The sequence below is a fragment of the Brachycentrus maculatus genome, unplaced genomic scaffold (genome assembly GCF_059751285.1).
Source record: "Brachycentrus maculatus isolate JH-2025_06_01 unplaced genomic scaffold, ASM5975128v1 h1tg000068l, whole genome shotgun sequence".
In the NCBI taxonomy this organism is placed as follows: domain Eukaryota; kingdom Metazoa; phylum Arthropoda; class Insecta; order Trichoptera; family Brachycentridae; genus Brachycentrus; species Brachycentrus maculatus.
In genome coordinates, this window is record NW_028280822.1 from 1,201,856 (window position 1) to 1,214,777 (window position 12,922).

Genomic DNA, 12,922 nt, shown 5'->3' on the forward strand with positions numbered 1-12,922 from the left:
GACGATATGCTCCGGTCAGTCCCCACATTTATATTTCTACGGCAGAGTTCACGTTACGTTTCGTTTTGTTAGTTCACGTTTTGTTGATTGCTAATGCAAAACAATGAAAAAAAAAAAATTTTTAATGTACCATTTCTTTTACGTCTGTTCCCGTTCTGGAGGCAAATGTGCTCATTTTTTTATTATTTTTGTTTTCCAGGAAAGTCCAGCAACAGCAAAGATAATGATGACAAGAAGGAGGACAACGAGCTGTGGTCCAACGTGGAGGCCCAAGCTGCCTTCCTGGGACCCAACCTGTGGGACAAGACGCTCCCCTACGATGCCGATCTCAAGGTACACGAAGTCAGTAATCGAAACAGCCTTTTTTCTCTGGCTTTGCGTGGTAGTTATGCTTTTAGTCGTTCCTTAATAATTAATTATTCTTAGACTTTATTCACATTCGCCATTGACATACTTACGTACTATCTTTTATTATTATCATCGACAATTAGCGCCTTGCCGTGTTTTGTTGAATTGTTTAAAAAATACGACATTTCTTGTCTTCTGTTTATCATTAAAAAATATTAAAATGATAAAGGTCAGATGAAGAAAACTTTTTTTTAAATTTTCGTATTGCTTGTATTGTGTGTTTTACGTGTTAAACATTTGAATGGTGTTTTATGTGTGTTTTGTGTTAGTGTTTTAAAAAATACTAATCTTTCGAAACTTTACAAATATAATACACAAACTTTTTTAAACGTGAATTCCTTTCGCAAGTTAGTTGTAATTTTAATCGTTTAGCATTTTGACTGACGGTTTCGCCCTCAGTTGTCTCTTTCTTTATTTCTTTCTTACTTCATAAGCCCTCTGTCCTCTACTCTTGTATCTCTTGCCTCTTCCGTATCTTTCTATTTCCTTCTGTGGGGTGCTGCTTGCAGCCAGTTTCTACCCCCCACAGCGACTGTGTCGTCAGACCATCTCTTTTGTGGTCTTCCGACGCCACTTTTGTTCTCCCAAGGTCTCCATCTTTAAAAAATTGAGGTCCATATTGTGTAGTCCTGTCTTGCAATATGACCTGCGCATTTGCATTTGAGTCTTACCACTCGATCCATGATATCCTTTATTTTGGTTCTGTTCCTGGTATCTTCATTTTTTTATGCATCAGGCTTAAATCAAGCATGGATCTTTCCATGGATTTCTGTGTGCGCTTGAGCTTCTCTGGATTGATCTTTGTCAGAGCCATAGTCTCTAGTGCATATGTGTTCAATAGCAGTATGCAGGATTCGTACACTTTTCGTTGTAGGCAAGTCGGACGCTCCTTATTTCGTAGGATTTGTTTGAGTTTGCCCAAAGCCTCAGATTTCTGATCTATGTTCAATCGGAGTCAGACACATATTGACGAATTCTCAACTGAGAGCACCATCGTCATCCAAAATTCCAAATCTATTTAATATAAAGTACTCCCTCGATGGACGACTGATAATAATCGCACAACGACCGAGCGCAAGATTCTTACACTTGTAAGTATAAACACATATGTATATGCGTAAATACATATTATGTATTTATTACATAAATACGTGTTTATTTACATGGACGTAAATAATATGAAGAATCCATATAAAATTACATTGATTTATTTTATCAAATTAAACACACTTTTGTCCAATATACACACACATTGTGCATAGGACACTGCGTCTTCAGAATGCAGTGGTATCTCGATAACCGTGTGCTTAGAATCCTTTTAGATTGTCTCCGTGGTGTAATGGTTAGCGTGTTTTCCTACCGTGCTGGAGGTCCCGGGTTCGATTCCCAGGGGGGGGGGGTGAAAATGGTGATTTTAAACTCTAATATTTATTAAATACTACCCTGGACAGGTCCCTGAAGGGCAGAAGTGATCAACTTGCATTCATGTAATTAACGATCGAGATAACACTGTGTCAATACGATGCTGTGCTTTATGCACAAATGGGTGCGGATAGTTAGAAGAAAAGGAAGAATGTGTTCTCTGCTATACCAGAAATAAATCGGCAGCATTAGTGAACTTGTAATATCAAACCCTTATATTTCTACTACTAAAAAAAATCATGCTCTGTATAGGAACGTGTCCGTAGACACACTGGGGTTTCTTATTTCGAGTGCGCAAGTTAAGTTACCTATTATATACTCGTGTAATAGTGAAAAACACAACAAGTTTGTGACGACCTTGCCGGAATCAAACCCTGGACCTCACACGTGGTAGTTTATTGCGCTAACCATATTTATATAATATATAAATATTTATACAGGAATAATTGTATCGTGGGCATATTCCGTTATATGACTAAGTCGTATTGAAATGAGATAACATTACTGCGTTTTTTCTATTTTTTTAAATATTTTTTTTTTAAATTTTATAAGAATTTTAAAAACAGTTTGACAACCGTTGATATGAATTCATGTCAAAATTTCAAGAATAGTTTTAGTCATTTTTCGCAAGACGCTCACGATACGCAACAAGATTTGTTTTTCTTTATATTTTATTTATTTATTTTATTATTTGCACATAGTTATAGTTTGTTTGTGCTTGTGATCAATGTAACGTGTTTGTGAGTGTGTAGTTCTAGTTTTAACATCAATCATAATCAAATTAACATAACATCGATTTGTTGAAGGAAAATAAAATATTAAAAATCAGCTAGGAGTTACATTTACGTTAGATATTAATTAAAAAACGAAAATCGAATTGAAAAACCGAATTAAATTATGACTTAAAAAGTGCAAGCATGGGATAAAAGCGGAACTTCTTAAAAAATAATTAAGAGAGAAAACTTCTTAAAAAACAATTTAAGAGATTGAATGAGAGAGACAGATAAAAAGCATTTCAAAAGAAGTACAATACAAATTTTGAATAAAAAATTCTGCATATTCAATATACACACTATCATTGATTGGGGCTTCAATTGATAATACTGATATTAATGGGTTATGATGACTAAAATATGAGATATACTCGTATGTCCGTGAAGAGATATTTTCGAGAAAAAAATGCATATATGTATTTTAATTCCAGATATTGTTTTTGATTCGTTGGGTTTGTTAAAACACAGTGATAAATATCACTTACACAACGCGTTTTACCTCACCTGTTCATATATACCGTCTGACGTCTATGTCTACAACACGCGCATCTACGACACTGTCTTATTCTTTCGCTTTCTATCGTTGTGTATACGTTGCTCTCTTTTGCTCCACTCCCGTGGCGCCGTAATCTATAGCTCTCTTTCTCCTTCTCTCTACGCTATATCTTTCTTCTCTGTCGTGTAACGAATGTGTCTAGTAAACATTTCACTCTTGATTCTCCTCCATTAATCGATTATGGAATCGCCACCAAAGAAGTTTTGTGAAAAATCGTTACTTAATTTGGTTTTACTTAATTATATTAACGACAATAAGTGCAAAAATTTGGTAGCGTATTGAGTATTTGAAGCTCACAATATATTTGAAAATTCGTAAAGAAGTATAACCGAGAAAAAGTAATCATTATCCACTGGTCACATTTAAACTTTACGCACTTTTGTAGGTCATTATTGAATGAATTTATATCATAAACAGGAACTTTTTAGTTTTGCAGGAAGTTTGCTAACAAAATGGAGTTTTTCAAAATTAAAATCGCCTTCGTAATGTAGTTCGCTTAGCTACAGTGCAAGAGGTCCCGGGTTCGATTCTCGGGGGATGAAAATAAAGATAGAGATTTTTCGCAGGACTGTCCTCGCCCTCACGTAATTAACGCGCGAGTTAACACTGCATCAATCAAATTCTGTGGTAACCATATGGAAAATAAGATGTCAAACAGTCTTTAATCTCCACAGCTATGTATAGAGCAACGCAATGTTAACGTGATCGTTAGTTATATGATGAAGGCAAGTTAGTCCTGCGCTCCTGATAATCAAATCTGGGAGTTGATTTTATTTGATATGATTCAGACGACGTAATTGAAGGAGCTCAGGGTGAAGGACGTAACTGATATTTGGGAGAAGAGTCAAAGCAGGAACAGTAAGTACTATAAATTAAGAAGAGAAATATGAGAATACACACTCGTGCTAGTACGATCTTGTGTATGTTAAACAAATTACTGCTGCAACCAAAATCATTTATGATATGCTTTTCTCTTTGTTCGATGAAAATTTTACGTCATTTTACGCATAAATCGTGCTGTATCATGAAAAACCGTTTTAACCCTATTTTTTTTGACAAAAATGTGATTATACATATATTATTTCGTGGGTATACTGGCAAAAACGTTAAATCTAAATCTGTTTGAATAATCCCTGTAATTTAAAGCTTTTAGCCTGAATAAAATACCCGCTATTAAACTAAAAGATGAATTTACATTTAAAACCAAAAACATATGATTATGACATTTCAAACTACTTAGTGTATTTAGCCAGTTTATAGAACGTTGAAAACTTTATAACATGCATCATTAAGTCAAAATTGCATATTTTTGAGTTCACGCTTTTTGCCAGTACACCCACGACTTCTTTCTATTTATTTACCCTTTTTCAATTTCTCTCGAATATTAATTTAATTAAAAAAAACGATTCAGCTGTTTTTTGTGGTAGGTCGAAGGCTATCCATTTTTTTTATTTAAGTTTTACTTAGTAAATACCACTCTTTCTTAAAATCCATTGCGACACGTGTTTCGATACATTCCGCATCATTTTAAAAAACGATGCGGATTTTAATAAATAGTGGTATTTACTAAGTAAAACTTAAATAATAAAAAAATCAATCTCAATACATTGAACATTGAAATGACAGGTTTTTGTTTTGTTGTGAGAATTGACCTGCACAGCGGACTAACTAGTGCGACTGCGTTTTCCAGTACGTGGACTTGGACGAGTTCCTGAGCGAGAACGGGATGCCCGGGGAGGGGCTCGCGGGGGCTCACCTGGCCGCGGGGTCGTTTGGGCACTCCCCGGGCCTGTCCCTCGCAGGCCTGTCCACGCACGTCACCACCAAGCGGGAGGTCTCCCCCTCCCCCTCCGAATGTCTCAGCCCAGACACCATCAACCAACCACCTTCTCCGACAGATTCGAGTGAGTGTCCTTTCCCTTACATTTTACATTAAGTAGGTATACATATTTTTATCAAATAATAATAAAAAAAAAAACAAATATTAATTTTTTTCCACATTAATTTTATTTGACCGTAGTAACCGGGTTTAGTCGTAACCGATATCACTAGTCTGATGATGTCGGTTACGACGAAACCCGGTTACTGAAAAGGTTACGAAAAAATAACGGTTATTTTAATCTATAAAATGTAGTTCCACGAATAAATAACTGTTCAATTTTTTTTTTTAAACTATTTATCACTCTTAAATAATTTTACTCAAATCGTAAAAAAATGTTAATATTTAAATAACTGCTATAAATAACTATGAGAGGTAATTTAATGGTTTTGATCTTAAAATATGATAAAGATAATATATAAAGACGGGTTGTGGTCCCGTGGTTAATGTCGCGGACTCTTGAATCAGAGTTTCTCGGTTCGAACCCATTCTACCACAAGTTGATACATACTTGTAATAATAAGCCGCTTAGGCTCACAGAAATAAATTGAAATGAAAATGAAGTATTTTTGTAAATAATAAAAACACAAATATTTTTATTTATTGATATGTTTCGATGTGTCGTCGCTCTGCGATTTCTAGTCTATAGTCGACTTCTTGCCGCGTGCGTGCTATCATTTCAGGAGTAACTGTCAAGATAGCGGAAGAAATTTGCTTTCACAGGTGATCCAAATCACGAATCTTTCTGCGTACACAATGTTTTTAATGTACCCTCAGAAAAATAAATTAAAATGTGTGTATATACGAGTACATACTATCACCATCACGCCTATGTGTATGTAAATTTACTTTATTTTAATCAAATTAAACACTTGAATAATCCACTGAATTGAGTTTTATTTTTATTTACGACTAGTTTCGAAAACGACAATTGTTTTCATCTTCTGGTACAAACTAAAACTAACGAATAAAAATATATTTAGGTGTATATATAGTTTAATAAATATAGGTAGGGGGGTTAAGGAACAACATTTTTTGGAAAAGGAAACATTGATAATAATGGTGACGTATTTTGAAACAGTATATTATTAATTATTGTTTTATCTGAATTTAAATTTTATGTATTTCTAAATTTTCTAAATTATTCATGACTTGACCTTTATTTGTAACAGAGTGTAATAATTTAAGTGTATGAGAGTCAAATGAGTGGTTAGTTTCCATGATATGATTTGCAAATTCCCTACCTATATTTATTAACCTATATATACTTACACCTAAATATATTTTTATTCGTTAGTTTTAATTTGTACCAGAAGATGAAAACAATTGTCGTTTTCGAAACTAGTCGTAAATTAAAATAAAACTCAATTCAGTGGATTATTCAGGTGTTTAATTTAATTAAAATAATCATGTCATTCCACAAAGTTAATGCCGAATCAATAAATAATAAATTTACTTTATTGGTAAATATTACAATTTCTTAAAATTCTACATATTCATACAATTCATGAATCTACTACATGGTAAACTAGGGGTTTAAACTTAATTCGATTTAATATTTTGTAAGTATCAATGATTTAATGTTTAACAAAAAATAAATATAAGCTGGGTTGTAATCCTGAGTTAGTGTCACAAACTGATTGAGAGATTCTGGGTTCAAACCCACTATACCACAAATTGATATCTATTTTTAATACCGGCCCTGCAAAAATAATGTGCAATTGTGATATTTGTGTTTCAAAAAATTGGACATATAAATCAACATTTATCTTTCCAAATAAAAATACAATAATTAATAAATTAACAAAACTGAAAGCAAACACCAAATACACTTAATAACAACATTTGTCAACATATTTTGTCATTCTTAGATCCATAAAAAGAAGTACGTAAATAAAATAAAATATTTTTGTATTATTTTTTGATATCTCATACAAGATGATGAAGAATATGGAAGTCTGAGCATTTACGGGGCTGACGACCGTCATAGGCTGCTTTAAGTGATCACTTTACACACATGTAACATTCACCAATTCTACCCGTTATTGACAACCACACCACTCAAATTCTTGGAAGTTCTATATATATGAACTAATTTTGAAACATTGTTCTTGAATCACTATTGGTGAGATGAATTTTCATCTTCATTTACTTAACTATCTTCTGCAATACGCGAGATAATTTTTGCATATCTTTAGAATTGTACCAATCGTGTCTTTAATGACGCATCTCCTTTAAAAATCAATTTGAGTTGATTTGAATTTTTTGTGCATTTCAGCTTTTTCGATGGCATCCTCTGGCCGCGACTTCGATCCTCGCACAAGAGCTTTCTCCGACGATGAACTAAAGCTGCAGCCGGTGGCGAAGAAGTCCAGGAAACAGGTGATTAATTTTGTACGATTTGTCATTAATTACATATTTATTACTTTAATTTTTAAGTGCATGATTGATGATGGATGTGTGTTAAAATTCATAGCGAGTCCTTCACAGCCAAACTGGTAAAAAGACATATCGCTCACTCCTTTTTAGATCGTCATAAAAAAAAAACTAGATTTTTGCTGGTTGCTGGTATGATTGCGTTACCTATGATAGTTGTAGCTTGAGGTGTCTATCAGTTAATTTGTCTAGAATGCACAGCTTTTTTAAATACTCTTATTAACTTAGATAAGTCTGGCATAGATGAATTTATCTTGCTTTTCTGGACTTGTATTTAACGACTTTTCAAACTGGTTGTCGATCTATACTTTCAGGAAGTTAATGTTAGGTACCGAAAACTATATAAAATGGGTGTTGGATTTTCCAATTCCAATCCAGATTTGTATTTAAGGAGAAATACCAGAATGATAGTCTTAAAAGCTATTTACGATAACGTTGTCCTTGATTTTACCGGTAATATTAAATCAACTCTATGCAACAGTTAAAAGCTGTGGTGGGTTCTATGAATTACTTAAACTTTGAATGAATGAATTTTTTTTAAGAAAATTAGTTTATATAATTGTATGTATAAACTAATTTATATATTTCAATGTTGGTAATACCATAAAAATGTAGGCTTGAAAATGTATCCATTAGCCAAATTAGAGCACCTGTATTTAAAATAATCAATTAAATGTTTTGATGCAACAAATAATAGATTTTAAGAAATAGTGGTATTTACCACGAATAATTTCAATTAACAATGGATAGATATAACCACAAAGTGGCTGCCAAATCAATAAATCAATAAAAAAATTATAGAACTTTTCTAACTGACAAAATCATTTACTTAAATACATATTATTTTTAAAAAAATGGATACGGTCCTTTTGTAATATGTTTTAGCCTGCATATGAACTAGGCTCTTTTGTTTACAGATTTAAATTAAAGTTTTATTATTGAGTTACTGTATTAAACTTTTCCTAGCAAACATGTGTCCACAGATGTCTCACGTGGTCCAGGAATGATTAAATTCTCCATTTAGGACACCGTGACAATCAATCATTATATTTTATACTGTTTGTAAGGATTCTACAATTGACATTAAAACATTTTAAAGTCTGTAGTAAATGTTACGGTCAGATTGCTCAGTATTTTCATTATTTGGTATTAGCGCTGAGCCTATGACATATTTGATAATGCCCACATTTGGCACAAAATTCGTAACTGTATGGCACCCAAAATTCAAACCTTTTTTTCAGTCCCGAGCCATACTCATAAAAATAAATCAAGAGGGTGAAAATCTTTTTTTTCTTTAAATTACGACATAAGTTTAACAAAAATTTCTTCATTAAATTTTTTTAAATTATTTTATTAATATTTGAATTAGCTATTGCACTGTTTTTTTAGATATTTCAAATGTTGAACACATTGTGAAATGTTTGTAATGTGAGGTTTGCAACTATTACTGCTCAATAACCGAGTATATTGAAACTCCCAACATTATTGATAACCTAAAAAAATGCTTATGACTGGAAAGTGATTACAGTTTCAAAATTGTAATTGAGCAATTGGTTTTAAAACAAAAATTTAAAGTAATTTTTTCAGCTCTATGTGTACAAAACTAATTAAAGTTATTTTCATTGTTTGACTACTGGTGATTTTTGGTATATCTCTTCATGATTATCAGTCAGTGTTGAACATGTATTTCCTTTGTGTGTTTAGTTCGTGCCGGAGGGAATGAAGGATGCCAAGTATTGGGCTCGTCGTCGAAAGAACAACATGGCTGCCAAGAGGTCACGAGATGCCCGTCGTATGAAAGAGAACCAGATCGCACTGAGGGCGGGTTATCTAGAGAAAGAGGTGAGCTCACACATATCGCAGAATACTTCGTAATCATGCATAATAATATCAAACCCTTTCCATCATCGATTCTCAATAGCAATAAGGGATCTAAGAAGTTCTATCAAATATTTCTTCTTTGACACCATTCTGACTTGCTTTTAGGGGTACTGATGATTTATCAATACCCATTGAAAAATATGGTACAAAACATACATATACATATCATATATGAAGCATACCGAGTCTATAAACTGCCTTCAAGCTCTTCTGTCACTGGTTGGCTCCTTTGCATCCTCCCATGACAGGTCCGCAACTCATAATTCAGATGAAAACTGCCAAACGCCAACTGTCCTGTCCTGAGTAGCAATAACTTGTTGTCTTGTAAAAGGCAAGCTTGATAGAGCCATAAAGATTACATGACCTAACTTGCTGAATCACCTTTCCTTGGCAATAGTCGTGACCGTGTGTTGCTACATCTATAGCCTTATTTCCCCGTTTCTCGTAAAGTCAAATTATTTACCAGCCATTCATTTTAATAATCCTTCTTCTTGGCCTCAGTAATCAACATTGAATTAACATGCTAATATTTCCTCTTCTCGCCAAGTGGTGCATAGGATTCCCTATCAGTTGGACGCAGTGTCAACTCAATTATGATCATACTATGGCTGGGTGATTGATCCTGCACCCCAAAATGTGAAAGAATTTATCAGACAACCTAATTGCTATTGTTAAAATCTCACTTATCATCATTATTAATTGGTATTACATAAGGAATTTTAGTGATATTGAATTTTTTTATTAAAACACCCTATTTTCTCACTCTTGCATCTCACATCTGATCTATCACCAAGTTATAAAATTTATAATAGTTCACAATTTTATATTGTGCATACCACAAGGAGTAGAATTGCTCTAATGAATACATGTATTAACACATGGTACATTTTCTTTTACCTTATTAGTGTGGTGGATTTTGTTAACTCAGGTACCTAGGAATCGAATCAGAGATCTCATGCATGGTAACCAAATGTGCTAATTACTATGTTTGGTTGTGAGATAAATTAGTTCTAACTTTTACTTTTTTATGAAATGTTTGCCATTTTTCCAAAGAATTATTAAATTCAGTACTGTTTAAGGTGAACTTACGTAACAGTTATCTTTGAACACAGAAATAAAGTTGTTGTAGAGTGGGTTAAAAACTAAATTTTCTCACTCAGACAAAGTTTAAATTCTGACTAAAATTCCTTATTTAATATTCACAAATTCATAAACATTTTTAGAACCATTCATTTTCATTAAATCAGTTTTTAATACATCTTATTTTCATTTATTTTATGCTTTGACCCAAATTAACATACAATATTTATATATTTATCCCAATCTTCAAGAAATAATACCATGTTTCCTCAGATTATAATTTTTGCATATCATAATTGAAAAAAAGTTTTCAAGTATTTTCTAATCTGTGAAATAACTTAAAAGTTTTCACACGCTTGATGGTTTTAATGTCAGATGCCAGTACTGAATTTTGTATAGAAAATGTAAAACGTTCTTATATACAACTTTCGATATTTTGAGCAATATGGTTGTCAATCATGAGTCAATGGTAAATGTTATAGTGTTTTATTTATCACTTACATCGACAATTGACAGGTCGTAAGGCCTCTAAATACCAAGACATCCATATTCTCATCTAATGTACACTAGCATTTCTGTTGAGCTACCAATAAACATTTTTGACAACATTTTGGTGATAAGGGCCTAATGACTGCGAATATATAATGTATTTTAAAATGCCACTTCATTCTCTTTTGCTCTACAATGTAATGCGATGTATATTTGAATATGATTATTTATTTTTAGAACAATGTAGATATTTACTCACTTCAAATTTATTTTTTTGTGCGTTTTCCTAATTATATTTCATGCTGATAACTGCGCAATTTGTACAAAAAAGCGAACAATTGAATGTACACATAAGTATTTTTAGTGTGCTTTAAGTTTTTTTAATGTGTTGATGTCGCATACGCGATATTGAATTAAATACTAATGTTATTTTCTTGAATGCGTATCATAAACTATAAACTAATTATAAAACTTATATAATGCGGATTACAATTTCAGTGATGAATTGTTTTCACTTTTACCATTTAGTAAAAAAAATTTTTTTTTTTTATAGAATGTTTCAGTATTTTAAAAATCCCGTGAAAATAGTGAAAAATGCTTTAGAAGATTATTTAAAAAAAAAAACTAAATTCTGGATGGCACTCTGGCAGTGCACTGTTAACAATGGCAAAAATCCATATAAAATAAAATCTTTAAAATAATATTAGAAATAATGTCTCGATTTATTATTATCCAAATTGTATTTTTTTTACTCATTATTTACAAATTTGTCACATATTATGGGGTTTGCATATGCTGCTAATGGTGTATAAATGAGATGTTATCTGAACCCGCTGTTTATAAAACTACAGAAACTAAAAAAAAAAACTAGCTTATCATCAGGCCGCAGGGGTAGGCAGAGAGAGAATAGAATGCCACAACAATCTGGCACAGAATTTTCAATAGCAGAACTTCTATTTTCAACATTTGCTACATTTGCTTCATAAATTTGTTATACAGTTTTTTCTTCACTCATTCATTTCACATGCCCAAACTGTCTCATCACACCTTTATTAATTTTATCGATAATGCTTATCGCCTTGCATTCTTAACACAGATGAAAACTATTTCTTCTTGTGCGTCATTGTCTTCATCACTGAGGGTCCTTGTCTCAAAAATATTTTATATAGTTGCCTCCACCTTTCCTGATACACCGTCATCTGCATCACTCCGACCACTCATGAACTTGTAGTAAATTTCAATCCATTTAGTGGAGGATCTCTCGCTTCTTCTCCTACCTTCAACCCCTCCCATGACCTAACTTTATAAGGTTGTTATCGTTTTTTTCTGGCATTATGTCCGAAAAACTAAAGGACTCGTCTCAAGCAGGCGGAGGAAAGTCTATCATCTAAAATGTATAATTTACTAGATCTATACTGCTGCCAAAAATTTTAGTAACAAGTCTGTGGAATTTGGTAAATTTCCATATACTTATTTACAAACAATTTTAGATTTTTAAAATTGAAGATTTACTTAATCATATACATTTTTTTTAAATATAAGAACCATGAAGAACATTTGGTATCACAAGTCCACAATATTCACAGAGAAGTATATTTAATGGTTGGTTTCCAACATGCATTACAGATTGACCTTTTCCTGGCAGTGTAAATTGTAAATGCCAGTTAGGTAATGATGGTTTTGCTTAAATAAATCTTCTCCAAATAAATATATGCAAATCCTGGAAAAAATAATACACTTTCGAGGGATATAAAGATTTTTCGAAGTATTAGATTTTTTCAAGACGATATACTCATACACACAAGCACATAGAAATAATGTCCCATACAGAAACAAAATAACTTAAATACATTTTTTATAGTGCTGTTCCATACCACATGACATATTTATAATTAAATAGTCTAACAGTTTTATTCTTCTTTATTCTAATTTCATCCTTTCACCAGTCTTATCCAAAAAAATTGTATAATTGTAGATATATTACATACAATGAAGTTT

At 32.4% G+C, this 12,922-nt stretch overlaps 1 protein-coding gene across 8 annotated transcripts in view; it reads left to right on the forward strand.

Annotated features, from left to right (window-relative positions):
* Pdp1 (PAR bZIP family member Pdp1) overlaps nt 1-12,922 on the forward strand; it is a 130,061-nt gene that overhangs the window by 114,823 nt on the left and 2,316 nt on the right. For 2 of the 8 annotated variants that reach the window (XM_088256854.1, XM_088256850.1), the window contains exons 2-5: nt 200-342; nt 4,850-5,063; nt 7,317-7,432; nt 9,179-9,316. In XM_088256854.1, coding sequence (XP_088112980.1) covers nt 200-342; nt 4,850-5,063; nt 7,317-7,432; nt 9,179-9,316 — 611 coding nt within the window. The remainder of the gene's footprint in view (nt 1-199; nt 343-4,849; nt 5,064-7,316; nt 7,433-9,178; nt 9,317-12,922) is intronic. The other 6 variants (XM_088256857.1, XM_088256853.1, XM_088256856.1 and 3 more) reach the window with 3 other exon arrangements.